The sequence below is a fragment of the Glycine soja genome, chromosome 13, assembly GCF_004193775.1.
Source record: "Glycine soja cultivar W05 chromosome 13, ASM419377v2, whole genome shotgun sequence".
Taxonomy (NCBI): Eukaryota; Viridiplantae; Streptophyta; class Magnoliopsida; order Fabales; family Fabaceae; genus Glycine; species Glycine soja.
In genome coordinates, this window is record NC_041014.1 from 18,422,571 (window position 1) to 18,441,965 (window position 19,395).

The 19,395-nt window shown below is 36.1% G+C and overlaps 1 protein-coding gene across 1 annotated transcript; it reads right to left on the reverse strand.

The window, feature by feature from the left end:
- Window positions 1–569: 569 nt before the first annotated feature.
- Window positions 570–8,703, reverse strand: LOC114382745 (exonuclease mut-7 homolog). The gene is made up of 8 exons (XM_028342338.1): window positions 8,289–8,703; window positions 7,507–7,632; window positions 6,770–6,893; window positions 2,560–3,005; window positions 2,216–2,292; window positions 1,934–2,069; window positions 1,379–1,582; window positions 570–867 (listed from the first exon to the last, which is right to left on the reverse strand). The coding sequence occupies exons 1-8, from the start codon at window positions 8,634–8,636 to the stop codon at window positions 808–810; spliced, it is 1,521 nt and encodes a 506-aa protein (XP_028198139.1). The 5' UTR covers window positions 8,637–8,703; the 3' UTR covers window positions 570–807.
- Window positions 8,704–19,395: the final 10,692 nt, after the last annotated feature.

The following is a 19,395-nucleotide window of genomic DNA, read 5'->3' on the forward strand; positions in this document are numbered from 1 at the left end:
AACCTAATATAACATCACATTAAACAACCTAATATAACATAACATGTAGATCATTTCCAACAATAAAAGAAATTAAACAATATTTAAAACTAAACAACTCATTAAGCCATCAACATTAAAGATGCTCTTAGGAATCTTGTTTATTTTTATTATTCTTTTTCCTTCATCCAGTCATGAAAAAAAAAATTCAGATTAATAAGCCAACATGTAACATATTTTCTGCTTAATTGTAATTTTGCCACTCAACTATCACACAATTATTTTAAGTTTTTTTCTTCCACTCATTTTGCTATTATGTTTTTAATTTTCACATATTTTACTGCTCAAGCTTTTTTCTGCCTATTGTACCATCATATTTATCAATTTTTTTTATGTATTTTACTATCATATAGATAACAAAAAGACGCCATTTCATAAAAAGTGCTGACAAAACGGCACCGTTTTACAGGAAAATGTTACCATTTCTTAACACATTTAAAGAATCAATAAAATGCAGAAAAATTGAAAAAAGTGATAATAAAATGCACAAAAAATAAACTTGGATGATAAAATTTATGAAATGATGGTAATTGAAGTGGTAAAATGTACAATTAAACTGATTCATTGTTTTTTTTATTGAAATTCAATGATTCGTATCTGGTTTCAATCGCTTCTCGCATTCAGTAGAATACGCAGGAACAACCAAGAGTGGGGCAGTGATGGCCAAATCTATGTGCAAAATATAAACTACATCACATAAATAGATTGCACTAAAACAGATACATTGAAGTGAAAACGACTTTTTTGTATTATACAGAGAAGTTCAAATTAGTCACTCAGCTTGCAAATGTCAACGAACTTCTGAACTGCATTATGGTATTGGGTTCCCTGTATAAAGAACAGGCACAACATGTGCTAGTTAGAAAGTTGGCTATATTTCATCAACAGATGTACTATAAAGAATAACAAAATGATAGACGAGAAACAAATAGCTGACAAACATATAAGATGCTGACCATATAAAAAAAAATGTGTAATTTGGTTGGCTTAATAGAACAAAAAATACAATCATTACTGCTTCAGACAGATTATAGCTGTCTGCTTATCCTTCCACTAGCATGTCGTGATATGATAGGACTGAAATCTAGCATTCTAAATTCTCATTGAAAATTCATTATTGATATGTCAAAAGTCATGCATAGATCCTTCAACAAGCAAGGGGCGGTAAAAGTTGACCAAACAGCCAGTAAAGCAATAATGTGTCAAAGAAAAACTTTTTTTTTCTGAATAAAGAAAAACTGTGTTATCATGCTTCCAAAAATAACAATTCCAATTGACTATATAATATTTGGCAATGTTAGGTAGAAACTCAGAAACAAACCGAACTGGTAAACAATACCTCCCAATAAAGTTGGTGACAGTCCATGCACTGCCAAAACTCTAAATTCTTGTTAAATAAGCAATTTGGAATTCTTTGAAAGCCCTTTGCAGCTTCAATAGCCTCTTCAGTTGTCAGTGGCTTCTGAATAAATGTTCCATTGCATTTTGTGCACCTTGACATTAGCTGATCCTCATTAATTTTTATCTGAAAAGCTTCAATAACCTGAAAAACACTTCAAGTTTAGGCTTTGTGACACCATAGCATCGCTCTCTCAAGTAAGAAATGCTTAATTTTTCTGTTCACTTTGCAATAATTGAACTAAGGTGGAAGAGACTTTTTTGTGTGTGTGGAAATATTGGGAGAAATAACACAAAGATAACTTCGAAATCCATGTACTAAACTCTAGCCCATCACCAGACTTTTGCATTGTCCATAAAATTTAACATTCTAAAATTAAATAAATAAGGGTTCCTTAAAAGACAACATAACCATAATATTGTATAATTTAAATTATTACTTTCACAAGAATGTATATTATCAATCTCTTTATGTGGATAGTTAATTTAACCATACCTCGAGTAGCTGTTCATTTTTTAGAAGAGTCTTCACTCTATATATTTGGTTTTTTGTCAGATAATCATGTCTAAGCAACTTTGCATCCCGCGTCAAAATCACACGTTTCTCTTTTTGTGCTTGTTCTATCAACATCCTAAATATAAATGAAAATAGTTTCACAACAATAAACAGAAAAAAATACATATAGAAGTATAATAGCTGTCAGAAGAAAGACTTTGGGCATATACTAGAATCAACAATTAGAAAACATTAATAATAGAATCATACTCTATTTATAACCTTGGTTCAGGCTTCTTTGAATAAGGAATTGCAGCATCTATCCCAACACACCGTAAATGTTTGGCCAAGCCTTCAACCTGAGTAAAACCCTTACAAATTCATGCTCACATTTTTATTTAATAAACATTCAGATCCTATATTTAAATAAAACCTTTATTTTTGGGATAAAGAAGTTCTATTAAATATTCATAAAACAAAAGACCAGAAAAGGGGTACCAGTGACTATAGGCACTGATAATGATGAAAAAACCTCATTTCTTCTGTGCATTACAGATGATTGAATTTAACAATATTTATAATATTGAAGAAAGGGATCATAAGATCTTCTTAATTAAGATGCTTACCATGACATCACAAAGGAACTTTGGATATGCATTTCCCCCCACCAAAGGATCCCAAGGCGGGGTACCTCGCCACTCATCAGACTTCTCAAAATGTTTTTCTAGGCTAATCCCATTAAATAGTGAATGCTTCTTCCCTTTCTTTTTTGAGCTTTTGGGCTTTCTGTCTGACTCCTTTAGCAAAATCTTATCACTATATTTTTTCACAACTTTCAACAAAACTTCATCCATTGGTACAGTAACCCAACATGATGATTTTTGGATCATTCCCCCTGCTAAAGGTATCATCTGAGCAGTATCTGAACAAGTAGTGGCTTGGACAATTGCTAACGCTTCACAAAAATGTGCTCTTAGGACTTTATCACTCATATCATGATTTTGGAAAAGTTCTTTCAACCCAAGACTTGCATCAGGATTAGACAATACCGTAGTCTCGAGAATCAAGTCTCCTGCAGTGAAGAATTCAACAAAATGTCATGACAAAATATTCTGTGTAATGCCTCAATGTGTGGATAGCAAATAAACCAATCATTATTAGACGAAAGACAATAGAGGGGGAACAAATGGATATGTCCTGTGGTCTAAAAGAAAGATTAAAAAATAATACTACAGAAAAGTTTCCATATTTATCCAATGTGTTGCACGTACATGAGGTTTATTTCTGTGGATGCATGAGTAAGAAATGAAAATTACCATACAAAGTTGCAGGGTTATTGAAACTAAATATCTGCTGTTAACAATTATTTCAAAATAAAAATTTGTAAAAATCATTTCCATAGAATGCTTGGTAATAATCTGCTGTGTTACAGTGAAATTAGTTTACAGATTGAATTATGATTAAATCAAGGAACACAAATTGAATTATGATTAAATCAAGGAACACAAATTGAATTATGATTAAATCAAGGAACACAGAAATGGACACACATCCACTTTCAATCTCAACAAAATGAAGAAGACAGTGAAGCGCTTGTAGATTCCAGTCCTTTTTGGGTATAAGTTTGTCACCGAAGGCAATGGAAAGCAACTTCAGACAAGAAGGTAGCCCCTGTAATGAATCAAGTTCTGGACATTTTGACTACAAATACTGATCGAAGAGATGTTAAGAGTGGTCATATAATTGGTAAGTGACCTAAGGATTTTGCAATTGGAGACTGAAAGTGATCTAAGATTGGGAGAAAGCAATCCCTGTGTTGGGAAGGACGCTAGATTGGAACAATCCCAAATTTCCAAAGACTCCAGCGATAGATTATTGTTCTGGCCTTCCTCTATAAATTGGGACAATCCCAGATGCAAAGAATTTTAAGTTTTGGAAAAAGGTTCATTGGGAAAGACTTTAGAGAATCACAACTACTTCTAATGAGCAAATGTTCCAAGAATTTAAAATTTTGCATTTTCTCAAGAGATAGGAGGAATTCTGGTTTTCTGCACTTATTCACATAAAGAGTTCTGACGGAAGTGGGGCATGATGCATCAGTTAAGTACTCGAGAAAAGAACAATCAATTATAAACAATTCAAAGAGGTTGGTGCTTCTGTCTATCAAGACATCTTGCAGGGACTTGAAAGAGTGACACCCTTCAATTCTGAGGCTGTACAGTTCGGATGGTAATTCCACTAGTTGTGATGCATCCAAAATTCTGAGTGTATCGAAATGAGTCCAATACTCAAATGTAGTTTGGACAGCATCATTTGCAGTAGAAGATAAATAATTAACTTCAATTTCTGGAGATTCTTGGTCAAGGCCATGAGTTATGTTGGCAATGTCAATCTTATCCTTCAAGGGGATATATTCTTCCATTTGAGGGCCATAAAGCTCAGATGAACTTTCTTCAACATTTTGTAGATTTGAGATCAAGAAAGAAGTATCAATGCTCTCATCATTTCTGTCAAAGATAGGATGACTTTTTGCGGATACAAACAAGGCTAAATCACGGACCATGTCATGCATGGTAAAATCCATGTTACCACCACTATTTGATCTTATGAGAAATGATCTTGCTACAAGAAAATCAAAATACTCGCTACCTAGCTTTTCCCTGGTAAAATCCATGTTACCTGCTGAATTAGACCTTTGGCCGTCCATATAGCAAGGTAGGTTATGCATCTTTTCAACTGTATAGGTAGATCAAGATAGCATAATCTTACAAATGGTATAGAAAGACCAATGTTAGTTTTATCCCATTGTTGGCTCCTCCATATCTGCTCACATACCTCGTAGTCTTTCTCATACAGGAGACCCCCAAGCATTTTAACAGCTAAAGGCATACCCCCAGATTTTCTCAAAATCCTTTTCCCCATCACTTCCAGCTCAGGAGAACAACTATGCCTCTGGTTTCCAAAACAATGATTAGAAAACAAGGACCAACAATACTCCATGGATAAGAAACTCAGATGCAGATCTGCAAGCATTTGTAATGCAGTCTTGGTTGTCCTTGTGGTTAAGATGATGGCACTTCCTCTTGCAGCAGATTCAAAGCAAGTTTGAAGTTTCTCCCACTCATGAATGGACCAACAACCATCCAACACAAGAAGCAAATTCTTTCCATTCAAGCTCTCTTGCAAGTGAGGCATCGGATCTAGCAACTCATCATCTTGGCCAGAACTAACTTGTAGAATTCTAAGCATGATCTTTGCTAAAGTCCTAGCTTCAAGTTGGTAACTAGGAAATGTTATCCAAATTCTGAGTTGAAATGACGTCCTCACTTTGTGATCTTCGTAAACAACATGAGCAAGTGTTGTCTTCCCAATCCCACCTGGGCCCACGATGCCAAGTATAGACATGTTTCCATTTGTGTTTGTGTTATCAGACAAGTCTAGTAAAAATTTCACAACTTGATCCTTTTCCTTTTGTCTCCCCAAAACACGATCAGTCAGTTCCAAATTGTAAGCTGGTAACTTTGGGACAGCCATAGAAGGTGACTTAGAAGGTGACTCAAAAGTTTCCTTAGATGGTGCAGTAGAAAGTGACTTAGAAGGTGGCTTATAAGAATCCGAACAAAATACATCATGGATGGTTATGTGCTTTGTTCCCTTAATTCTCTTTTTTCTTCTACTACAAACTTGAGCAACATATCCCTCAACAATCCTTCTATGGTGTAGGATTCAGACAACAATAACAAATACTGACATTGGAGGGATTAAACGTATAAGGGAACACGGGTATGAGATGAATAATGAGATGTGTGTGCTAGATACACATTTGAATAACAAACACTAAATAATGAGCTCCAATGATATGAGATGAGTGTTTTAGATGCAAGCCACTACCACATTTATGCTAATATACATAAAATACTAGTTGAGAAAACCTATTCATGCCCAACCTAATACTAGTTACTATCATAATAAAAATCCTAATATTCAAAAACATAAAATTTCAGATAATCCACACAGACCACACCTTATTGACAGAATTACCAACATAATGAGAATACTTTATTTAACTTTCTTGCAATTCCAGCAGAAATAATGCCAGGTCCAATAAACTAACAAATAAACAATTTCTTTAAACAAACCTAATAAAACTCATTGTGAAAGCCCTCTCCAAGTGATGATACTCATGCAAGGGACATACATTTTTTACGACACTATTGAAAGAGAAAAACAAAAGGATTAATCATACTTTCAGGTTGTGTTTCCTCTAGGTTTCCCTAAATTCCAAATACATCCCCCAAATTCAATAGCTGCATTGCCACTCTCCTACTTTTCAAATTTGAACCACTTAGAGCACGTTTGGAACACCGTCTGAATTGCTGAAACATTCATCCGAAGACACTTTCAATGCATAAGTAAGGTGGTGTATCCTTTTACCAACGTACTTTTGCAGGATGGGAACGGTAACACAAACACATTATTAGTTGCTGCATTAACTTGCTCAATCGAAAGCAAAAAATAACAATCTAACCCTACTTTTTGTCATGGAACCTAAATGGATTGTCATGTATCTTTGAAGCATCACTTTGCATTATCCTTCAGCTTTTTCTCTAGTGCCAAATAGGCAAATTCCTTCATATATTGTGACCAGTCAAACTGCTTCTAATTGTAAAATAGGAGGATAACATTTACCAACAGGGGATTTTTGTAAATCAGAGCGACCAAATATCCAACAAAGTAATAAAACAAATTCAAATGTTGCAATAAAAGGAATATAACACAATGAAAGGCTTGTAATTGTCCAGAGTTAGTGCTATAAAACTTTCAGGCATTACAAACCTTCTTTGACAACCTTTGCTTGGAAGACCTCAAATATGTCTAGCAAGCAATGAGCGTCCATAGCTGCATATGTTATCTGCTCTTCTGTAAGAGGACGATGTGACCAATCGCTACATTGGAGTTCCTAAGGCAGATATATGTTTGGTTAACACCATATAGTAATTGAAAAATGCCATTTGGAACAACTCTGGATCCTGAACTTCCAAGAAAGCACATACATATCCTTGAGCAAATAATGGGATTTGCATCCAACAAAAAGAAAAATATTTTCAAATTAGATTACAATCAGGAATTTTCTAGATATAATTCCCAACAATCGTTCTACTACCCACAGGGATGAAGCACTTATTTTTAAGATTAATATGCATATTTATGTCTGACATGAATAAAGTACCCACAGGATGATTAACTCTCTAACAGAATAATATATAAATTGTACCAATGGGCAACCTCTCATTCCTTCTTCTCATCAACCCAAAACAAGATACAGAAAGAACAACATGGACCAACAAGCTTCCAGCAGTACAATCTCTTTTAAAAGGAAAAGATATTGACAGCAACAGCCTAAAAATCCTACAAAAAACAACTGATGCAACCTTCCTCCAAATGCTGATAGAAAATTCGTTTCACACAAGGCAAAGAATTCCACACAATAACTCAAATAAGCATAGCCATAGAAGTAGACCAAATGCAGAAGTTGAATGAATAGCTTATGAAAAATTGAAAATGAAACAAACCTTGGAGAGTGAAAACCCCAATACTTCTGCACATATGGTTGACAAACTCTTACTTTGCTTGGGTACATGTTTCTTATTATGCTGTAGATGATTGTAGACACTCTTGATATCCAAATATGGCTCAACCTATCCACAATTGAATTCAAAAATCGTCTGACAAAAACAGGAGCAGAGCAAAAATATTAATTTTTATAAGGGTTAGTGGCGTTTGTAGTTTCTGAAAATTTTTCCAATTTTGGGGTTTTTGTCCAAGACTTTTAAAACATTGCTTTAGTCTATATATTTGTAGAAATGCCTAAACATTGTATATTTTCACGTAAGAGAGAAAAAGTGTTAGCCGTAGGAACTAAAGTTTGTATGCATGGTTTTTCGACCCACTGCAACTGCATTGCCACTACAATTGCAGCTTTTGCAATGTAAAGGATTTTTAACTCACCGCAATGCAATTAAAACCATGTTTGTATGTATATTTTCACAGCCAGGAAAACAATTAGTTTTTAAAAGTCCAGACAAAAACAAAAGTTTGGAACATTTCCAAGAACTAGAAAAAATGAGCAACTCTAACACTCTCCTTTTAACACTGTCTTTACAGTTGAGTGATATTTATTGAAAATCACTGGTTTTTATCTATCTTCTGTCTCATCTAATGACCTCTTAATAATTTGAAAGTATCACCCACCATCCAGTGCCCGCTAACTAACATTCATCCTCCTAACTCATCACTCTCTTAATATTCCATAAATTTTCGGTAATAGAGCTAGCTAGCATTTATTGTGTCAGACCTTATCGAAACCGCCATGGGAGGCGAAAGTGGATGACAAGTAGACCAAATCCTGCTTGAATCCGAATCCGAGTTTGAGGATGTCAGGGGAGAGCAGCAATTCGCGCAAGGGGGCCCACAGGGAAGAGAGGGGAAGGGACAGCAAGTCGAGCAAGAACACCGCCGAGTCGCCGCACGCGATTTGGAGCACCGCCACCCTCGGGAACAATCTTCGGACGGGCTTCCACTCCGCGTCCAGGCCCACCACCGAGGTCCGAGTCAGCGCCGAGCTCAGGAGCGCGAACTCGGCCGAGTCGGTGCAGGTGACTAGATGGACTTTGAGTAGTTTGGTAGGATCACCGCCATCCATCAGCCAGGGAGCGAGAGCTAACTGTGTGTTTGCTTGGTAGTTAGCTGCAGAAAAAATAACTAGCGATGTGAACAGCCAGCGACTCCGCTAATATTTACTCGTGCATTAAATTAAAAGTTAAAATAGTTTTTTTTTTTCTGAAAGATTAGAATAAATTATAAATATAATATGTTTAATTTACTTTTTTGAGAAAATAGATTATCCACGGAAAGAGATCAACGTTAAAATTAGGATAAATAATCAATTCGTCCATCAAAGTGAGCTGCTGCACAAATAAATTTATCTTTAAAAGATAAAAAAATTTAAATTTAATTCTTAAACGTGTAAAAATACAATAATTGATTCTTAAATTTTAGAAATTTAATGTTAAATTAATCATTAAAAATATAATTTATCGTCAAATTGATAATTGAATATTAAAGTTAATAACAAAATGATATCATAAATCTAATGGCATGACTAATTTATATTTTTTATCTTTCATGAATGAATTTATCATTATTTTACACTTTTTGTGGATAAATTTGACTATTTACTCTTAAAATTATAACCTCATAAACCCAAAGTACTATATACTATCAACTAAAAGATTAAATTGCCAAAAAAATTTAAATGATTATAAAAATCAATAACTTATTATACATCTCAATTTATGATTGAATAAAATGAAAAAAAATTACACGCCAAGTGTATAGTGTAACATCCCTATTATATAAATCTAATTTAATCAAATATCTAAATAATAAAGCTATGTACAATCAAAATTATTATTTTAACCTTCATTCAAATTTTGATGGCTATCATTTTAGTGTTTTTATGTCTTTCACCAAATTTTGTCTTCTTTTACTAACCCTTCTTTTAAAATTTGAAATTTATTTACATCTTCTTCCCAATAATATCATAAAATGCATGAGTGAAGAAAATGATACTCTTTCTTCTTTTTCCTTTTCTCCTTCTTCACTGACACATTCTCTTGCTTTCCTCCACACTTACCCTTCTTTGTTTCTCTCCTTCTCCATTCTCCTTCTCTTGGGTTAGTCTTGACTCGCTCACCTCCTTCTACCTACTCCCTCACCGTCAACAATGACAACTCTGGCAACCCCATGGCTAGTGCCAACCTTGATGACTTGAGTGAGTTTTCCTTTGAATTTAGTTTTGACTTACAATAAGTTTAGATAAGATTTTAACTTGATTACAAATTTGGTTTCTATTTTTTATGACATTGGATGTTATACTTGATAATGGTGCAATGTAGGCTTGTTCTACCAATATTGCTAATGGGAATAATTTTTTCAAATGTTCAACTTTAATGTTTGAATTCAAAAATAGGTTTGTGCTTCCATATTCTACTCTATAGGTATAATTTTCAAGTTTTTACCTCTTTCATAAAGTTGTTTGACATTAACTTAAATATTTGACCCGTTGTTATATCAATTTTATTGAGTGATTCTTATATCTATTAGATTTCAAGAATTTTTATTGAAGTCATGAATCATTGAAACTACTTGCAGTCTTTAAGAAGTTTTTATTTGAAGTCATTAGAATTTGTGCTTCAAATGTCAATGAAACTCAAGATATTTGAACCTAACTAGAGTAAGAGAAGGAGGAAACCTTCTTTTCTCTCTATTAGCTTTTTATTGCCAGGAAAAATATGCTCTAGCTCTATTATATACTAATGAGAATCAAACAAGGAACAAGGAGATTGAAGCAATACAAGGACTAGGTGGACAAATGACAAGAGCACGTGCTAAGAAAGCAAAGGAAGCTTTGAACCAAATGATGGCAACTTTCATTGAACTAGATTCATAATTACAACGAATAAAGCCCAAGTTGGTCAACTACATAAAACAACTTGAGGAATGAAGATGTCTAGTTTTTTTATTTTATTAAATAAAGTTTGTAATAAGATATTTAGAATAATATTGGTTGTTGGTATATTTTTATGTCTCTTGAGTGACTTAAATGAATTATTAAGCCACTTAATTGAGACAATTATCACCAATGAATGATAAGAGTTAGACTTTTAGTATCCTATGGTTATATGTATCTCTTATTTTGGGAATGAAGGGCATATTAGGTTACAAATCATCCATTGTGAGTGAGACTAGTTCTCTTAGGTTATGCTAAGAATCTATGAACTTATCAAGGGTGCTTATTGTTGTGGTGTTCATAGGCTTATCACTCCTTGGACTGTGGTACCTTCCAATTTTGGTTCCTTTATTTTCGTTTCCAAATTTTTATTGAATCAAACCCTAACCCTTAAATTCCCAATTTTTGTCTCAATTAATATCAGATTGTATCTCTCGAAATACCTGACCTTTTTCGGTGTTGTCTGAGTCTATCATGCAGTTCAGAAAAGTATTCTTTCTCCTCATTTTAGAAACACTCAATTTTGAGGAGTAAAACATGAGATAAGGTTGTTTGTTAGAAATAAGTCTTGGAGGTTGAATATTGGACTTAAATTTCATTCCTAGATGATCCAATCGTCCACTTCCAATGGAGGTTCTTATCATTTGGTAATTAGAGCACACTTTTGGGATTGGAATTGAGTTAAATTTTATTTATTCTCTTCATCAATTTTGGTCACACAATTGGTAATTCTAGAAGCCCTAAATTTGAATTGTTCCTAATTTGTTCTTCCAATCTCTTGGTTGTTTGTTTCCTTTTCAGTTCATACATTTTTGTATTTGTGTTCTTGGCGTTCATCTCATGTTCATCATTGTTCATGAACTTTATTCCTTTCAATTTGTGTTCCTGGAGTAGAATGTTGGTGGTGTGTTAAGTAATAGCTTCTTTTGTTAGGAATTTTTTCTAGTTTCATTTTCAATTACTCCAATTTCAAAGTTGCATTTCAAAATTACAAAACTCCAATTATTGCAGGCAACACATGTTAAAGAAAAAAGAGTGTTTATTGTTGATAGTTTATGGTGCAATAAGGTTGGAAAAAAAAGTTCAAAGTAAGAATACCAAAATTTTTTATTTAAGTTCAATTACACACTACCTATTTGAAGCAAATCATAAGAGTCTTCTTTGAATTATTCCTTCAATTTGTCTTACTTTGTTTTTGTCTTCTTCTTTGATATCTTTTCCATCTGTGTTGTGTGTCATCACTGTTTCTTTTTTAGTCTAGGATTGTAATTTAGTTAGTTCTTGGGGATTCAATTAAGAATTTAAAGAAAGCTTATTGAGTGGTAAAAGGGAAGATAGAACATTATAGAAAAAGCCCTAAAAGAGAGAAACACAAGTGATATATTTCCAAGTATAAACACGTGAGAAGAGTGGTGAAGTCCAATCATTTTTTTTGTTTTCTTTTAGTTGAAATATGCCAGGTGATGGAGGTAACCCTCCTCTTGGGGGAGATAATAGGTTACTAATTTACATCATTACAGGTCAAATGGAAAGGATGATGAGGGGGAACATAGAGGAGTTATATGGGAGAATATAATAGTTAGAAAATCAAGAGATTCGCGATGATGGTGGAGGTAGAAGGAGGAGGAGAAGAGATAATGATGGTGGTGATGCTAGAGAAGAAAAAATTGAAGGAGTGAAGCTAAACGTACCCCCTTTCCAAGGGAAAAGTGATCCATAAGCTTATTTGGAGTGGGAAATGAAGATTGGGCAACCGTTTGCATGCCACAACTATACAAAAGATAAGAAGTGAAGGTGGTAGCCATGGAGTCCACTGGCTATGCTTTCATTTGGTGGGACAAAGAACAAAATGAAAGGGAGAGACTTAGAGAATCCTTGGTGAATAGTTGGGAGGAGATGAAGAGATTAATGAGAATAAGATATTTTCCTTTTCATTATCATAGAGACTTTCACAACAAGCTTCAAAGTTTCAAAAGGGAACAGGAGTGTAGATGAGTGTTACAAAGATATGGAGGTGCCCTTGATTAGATCTAGTCTCAATGAACACCGGGAGGCTATTATGGCACGTTTCTTGCATGGGCTGAATAGTGACATAAGAGATGTTGTGGAATTGCATAATTATAAGGAATTGGAGGACTTAATGCATCACGTTGTTAAGTTAGAGCAACAACTTAAGAGAAAAAGTGTCATGAGAAGACAAGGACACAAATAGGAAGGAGGGAGGTACTTCTTCAAGTAATTACAATGTTACACCTCAAAGGACTAAAAAATCCAATGAGTCCTCTAAAAAGACAAGGAGTAGTGAGATAAAATGTTTCAAGTGCTTGGGGAGAGGTCACATAGCTTCTCAATGTCCAACTAAGAAGACTATGTTACTTAAAGAGGATGGAAAGATTACTAGTGATTCTTCTTTAGATTCAGTTCCATCTAGTGATGAAGAGGAAAAAGGAACATAAGGATATTTGTTCATGGTTAGAAGGATGTTGGGCAGTTAAGCAATGGAATTGGCTGATTTTCAAAGAGAAAATATTTTCCACATAAGGTGTATTATTCAAGGGAAGTTATGTTCTTTGATAATTGATGGAGGGAGTTGCACCAATATGGCTAGTGCAAGATTGGTGTCAAAATTGAATTTGGAGACTAAACCACAACCATAGCCTTACAAGCTTCAATGGCTTAGTGAAGATGGTGAAATGACCATGAATAAGCAAGTTGAAGTTGGTTTTTCCATTGGCAAATAGGATGATTTTGTTTTGTGTGATGTGGTGCCTATGGAAGCTTGTCATGTACTTCTTGGTAGGCCTTGGAAATTTGACAAAATGGCCAAGTATGATAGATTTGTCAACAAGTTTTCTTTTGTGTATAAAGAACACAAGATTACTCTTGCGCCTTTGTCTCCTAGGGTGGTTTGTGAAAATCAAAATAAAATGAGAGAAAAGAGAAAACAAGAGAGAAAAGAAAGAGAAAAAGTGAGAAAAAAGAGAGTGGGCTGAAAAAGAAAGAAGAAAGTGGAGAGAAAAAGAATGGGAAAGAGAAAGAAAAAGCCAATTTTGTTTGTAAAAAAAGGAGAGGTAAAAAAGGCTATGCTTTTGAAAAGGCTGATTCTCATACTTCTTAGTAAACAGAGCCATTTAGAAATTGCAAAGTCTACTAACCTACCTCTAAATAAGATTTCTTCTTTGTTGCAGGAATTTAAGAATGACTTTCCCAAAGAGGTGTCTCACGATTTACCACCTCTAAAAGGAATAAAACATCAAATTGATCTCATTCCAAGAGTTTTCTTGCCAGATAGGACATATTGTAGGAGTAATCCTCAAGATACCAAAGAAATTCAAAGGCAAGTTGAAGACTTGATGCAAAAAGGGTGGGTGCAAGAAAGTTTGAGTCCATGTGCAATACCATTCATTTTAGTGGCTAAGGAGGATGAAACTTGGAGGATGTGTACAGATTGCAGAGCCATCAACAATGTTATGATAAAATATAAGCATCCCATTCCTAGGCTAGATGTCTTGTGTAGATGAATTGTATGGTGCTTGTGTTTTCTCTAAAATTGATTTGAAAAGTGGATATCACCAAATTAGGATTAGAAAAGGTGATGAATGGAAAATAGCTTTTAAGACTAAATATAGGTTGTAGGAGTGGATGGTTATGCCTTTTGGGTTAACCAATCCTCCTAGCACTTTCATGAGATTAATGAACCATGTATTAAGGGAGTTTCTAGGAAAGTTTTTTATAGTTTATTTTGATGATATTATGATTTCTAGCAAATCCCATGATGATCACCTTGTGCAATTGAGGTGTGTTTTAGAAGCTCTAAAGCAAGAGACATTGTATGCTAACATGGAAAAATGTGTGTTTTGTATGGACCATGTAGTTTTTCTTGGTTTTGCTGTTAGCTCACAAGGAGTGCAAGTTGATCAAGAGAAGGAGAAAGCCATTTAAGAGTGGCCAACCCCCAAAAATGCAAGTGAGGTAAAAAAAACTTTCATAGCTTGGCTAGTTTCTATAGGAGGTTTGTTAAGGATTTTAGCACTTTGGTTGCACCTCTTAGTGAAATTGTTAATAAAAATATGGGATTTAAATGGGGAGAGAAACAAGAGTATGCATTCATTGCACTCAAAGAAAAGTTGGCTCATGCACCTATTCTTGCATTACCTAATTTTACCAAATCTTTTGAAATTGCACAAGATTACTCTTGTGCCTTTGTCTCCTAGGGAGGTTTCTGAAAATCAAAATAAAATGAGAGAAACGAAAGAGAAAAAGTGAGAAAAAAGAGAGTGGACCGAAAAAGAAAGAAGAAAGTGGAGAGAAAAAGAATGGGAAAGAGAAATAAAAAAAAAAGCCAATTTTGTTTGTCATAAAAGGAGAGGTAAAAAAGGCTATGCTTTTGAAAAGGTCGATTCTCTTACTTCTTAGTAAAGAGAACCATTTAGAAATTGCAAAGTCTACTAACCTTTTTTTGATGATGACAGCCATTTAGAAATTGCAAAGTCTACTAACCCTTTTTGAAAAGGCCGATTTAGAAATGCATATTATTATTTCTTTCTTTACTCCTTACCTAAAGATGGTTGTCATCACTAAAAAGGAAGAGAATGTGAATATATATCATGCAGGTTTTGATGATGTCAAAAGTTTACTTGATGAGCACGAATTGTATCAAGTCAAAGAACAAGATCAAGAAAATCTAAGGTAAGAACTTAGCAAATTTGTTAAAAGAATCTCAATTTGATTGCTATAGTTTGGCCTCAAAATCTTTACTATCAAAATTCTTTTATTAAGGTTAAAATCAATTCAAAAAATTTCTTTTTGAATTGGTAATCGATTACCAATTTCATGTAATCAATTACTAGAGAGTTTGTGAAAATGGATTTTTGAAATTTTGAACTGATGAACTAACGGCACAAAATTATTTGAATTTTGATATGTGTAACCGATTACAAGAGCCATGTAATCGATTACCAGCGAAGAGATTTCAGAAAAATTATTGAAAAGTCACAACTCATAAAAATATAACTGTGTAATCAATTACCAGAATCATGTAATTGATTACTAGTGAAAAAGTTTTAGAAAAACTTTTTGAAAAAGACACATCTCTTCAAGCTGGTTTTGAACAGGCACAATGGGCCTATATATATGTGTGTCCTAACTTCAAAAAGTAGAGAATTCTTAGTGAAATTAATTGTCAAAATCTCTCTAAACAACTTTGGCCAAACTCTTACAAAATTATTGATAATTCTTTTAAGAACTTCAAGTTGTATCATCTGCTCTAAAAGAGAGAAATCAATTTGTTCATCTCTTATAAAACTCAGTTGTAATCAAGAGATTGTTTGTCTCTTGGCGTGTGAGAAACTTGAACACAAGGGTGAGGGATCCCAAGGTGTGTTCAAATATTGCAAAGGATTTATAAGGATAGTGGAAAATCTCAAATGGGTTACTTGAGGACTGGACGTAAGCACGGGAAGTGGCCAAATCACTATAAATCGAGTTTGCAATTCTCTCTTCCCTTATCTCATTTATTTATTGTAATTTACTTTATCTTTCTCATTTTAGGGACATTGTTAAATTGATTGTTGCTTCTTCTTCTATATTCTAAATCTATCACATATCATTTAAAAGAGGATTAAAAACTTGTTAGTCGAGAAATTTTTCAACACTTAATTCACCCCCCCTCTTAAGTTATTGAGGCCACTTGTCCAACAAGAGCCTGACTGCTAAGGGCATAACGTTTGTGCTCCTGTGCCAAGGCCCACATGGAGAGCTGACATATGTAATGGAGTGCCACATAGCTTACCACATGTATTTTGTGGACCCTGGATAGTACATAAGCCCCCTAAGCTCTGAGCTAGCTTGCAAGTGAAAGAGGTTGTCCAGTGGCGAGGGAGATTGTCTTGTGTCGAGGGAGATTGTCTGATGTCTAGGGTAGTAGCCTTGATAAGTAGGAGGGTTAAGAGTTTGTTGAGCCCCCAAGCATGAACGAGTGTTATCCGGTGTCGAGAGGGGTAACCTCAACAAGTGAGAGAGTTGTGGGTCTGTCAGGCTTGTCAAGTCCTTTAACATGAAAAGGTGTTGTTCGGGCTGCTTCTGCCAAGTTGGCCAGGGTGGACATGCTTTTGGTTTTGCAAGTGAGGTATGATGTGTGAGATAAGGAAGGTCTTTATATTTGACAACTCTACCCTTTTCTGATTTTTGGAGAGTGCATTGAAGACAAATATTTCGTTTGCCTTTTTTTGCAGGCGAGTGAAGCATAGGTGCAGTACTCTTGCTTATGTGTCACTCATGGAGTGGACACGTACTGGAGACGCGGATCGTGGGTGAGTGGAACTGCATCGTTATGTGAAATTTTAGGACACCATTTTAGCTCCTGCCAGTTACCCAAGAGTCTGCATCCAATTTAAATGGAGTGGACGTTTGATTTCTGATCATCACCATTTTCAAAATTTTGATATCTTTTTCTCAAAATCTTTTTGCTTCTCGTGCTTGTGTTTTGCAATTCCTCTTCTTCTTCATTCGTCTTCTTCAATTTTCAAGGTATCCTCTTTTGATCATGTCTTCCTTCCTTTTTGAGTCCACCATAGGCATGGATGGTATTGACTCCGGGGGTTCGATTCAGCAACCCCTAGTGGATCTAGAGGTCATCTCGCTGTGGGGCTTCTGACAGCGAATCCTCTTCCTAGGAGAGGTTAAGGGTTTTGCGTCGTGCTGGTGGAGGCAGTTCTCGTCTTCATGGGAGGGTGTAGCCTTCTGTTGCTTCTCCAGTCAAGGAACTTGTTCCAGTCACGATGATTCTTCCCCTTTCTATTTTTGGGGGAGCAAGGAAGAGTGGTAGTGGAGACGTTAGGGTATCCCCTTGTGTGCAGCATAGCTATAGTGATGGGTCGCCACCGTCCCCCTGCCGTTGCTGGCTATGAGTGGGTGAGGGATAATGTTTTAAAGTATGGGTCATCTATTACTTTCGCGACGAGTATCATTGCTCTGCAACACCAACTGAAATTGGCCAATCCATAGGATTCCTGCAAGCTAGCCGTCTAGGCTTGTAGGAGTGACGATTTCCCTTTTCTAACAGTGGCGCTAAGAAGTCCACCCTTCGTTTTTGTGTATCATTGTTTCTTTAACGTTATGGGTTTGGTCATCCCCTTGAACACATTCCAATGTGCTTTGGTTGAGCACTTAAATGTGTCCCCTTCTTCACTCCACCTCAATAGTTGGGCCATGGTGAGTGCCTTTGAGATTTTGTGCCCCTTCTTTAACATTCACCCTAATGTGCCAGTGTTTTTGTATTTTTTAAGATGATGTTAACGAGCAAGATCAATTGGGTCTCCTTGAACAACGTATCCAAGAAGCTATTCAATTTTGACTCGAACGTGTTTCGTCGCTCCAAGGACCATTTCTTCAAGGTCCTGGCTATTGACATCGTGGTTAATGGCATGCCACTAATGTTCAACCGAGACGAGGAGTCCTACTTCCCATTCTACTAGCAGTCTGATCCCACCAAGTTCAAGTCTTTTAATGTGGATCTTTTGACCCTTGTGGAGAGGGTCGAAAAAGCTATATTGGAGCAATTGCCGGTCTTGTTGGATGCGTGGGCAATTTTGTCTCTTCCTTTAACGGATGATCCTTTCCCTGCCTTGGATGATAAAGTGTCTTACCTTGTCTTCTTTTGTCTTTGAGGTAGGTGTCGGCTTAGACTAACACCTATTGTGTTGTTGTTGTTGTTTGTTTTGTAAGTATTTTGGGTGACTTCGCTTGGAGGCCCTTGGTGAAGTAGACTAGATCTGCTGGTGGGACTGTGCCACTATCTACTATCATTCCTCTTACTAGAGAAAGGGGTCAACTTGTCGTTGAGGTCGGCCCTACTACAGGTGTTGCTCAGGTCTCCCTCGGCGTTCCTTCCTCTATTTTGGCTAAGAGGAAGCAAGATGACAACACTTGGGTGTTCGAATGCAAGAAGTTGAGGACCTCATCTAGCTTTTGAGCTATGAGGGAAGATGTCGGGTTAATGCCCGATTTGAGTAGCCCCTCGGGTGTGTAGGGCCCACCTTTGGCTCCGTCGGCTATCCAGGCTTCTGTTGTTGTTCTTGCTCCTCCACTTCCTCTTGCTGCTCCTATTCAGGAGTTCACTCCTACTGCTTCAACTAGTCCTATCGTGGCTCCTTCGTCCATCATCATTGCACCCTACAGAGTGCCTGTGTGGCGACCACGAGTGCTCTAGTGGTGCCTCCTTCTTCAACTCCATCGGTTCCCCCCTTGGTCGTGTTGGTGTCAGCATCACCTTCCACCTTATTTCACCCCAGCGTTTCTTTGGATCACATCTACACTTCCTATGATGTTGATTCGTTGTGGGGTATGGGTTACAAGATCGGTTGGCCTGGTGTTAATCTTTGATAAAAATCTTGTCCAGTTAGTTGGGGTCCAAAATGCTATGGATTTTACCAAAGTCTTTCTTCAATGAAGTTTAGCGATCCTGAAAGAAAATGGTCAACGACACCAATAGGCGCTAAGCAAGGTGGCGTCCTTGGAGGATGAGGTTGCCAAATGGAGGGCTAATGCTTGCATAGCCTGGAGAATGGAGTGTCCTAAGGTAGTTAATGCCACTATCGCCTTTGCTGAAGCTATGAAGTCAAACCATCAACTGTCTTCCAAGGTTGGCAGTGTTCTTGCCAAGTTGTGCACCAGGTTAGATGGTGATGAGTAGTCTGAGCGTTGAAAGGGCTTGCAAACAGAAAGGAATGAGTTGATTGAAAATGTGGAGAGCATTATGACTGAGAAGGATGAGCTTGCTAAGCTGGTGGCAAACCTCGAGGTCCAGTTGAAGGAGTCAAAGTCCAGGCTGGAGGAGTTTGAGCTACATGTGTCCAAGGAGAAGAAGGCCAGCAAGAAGCTTGAAAAGGAG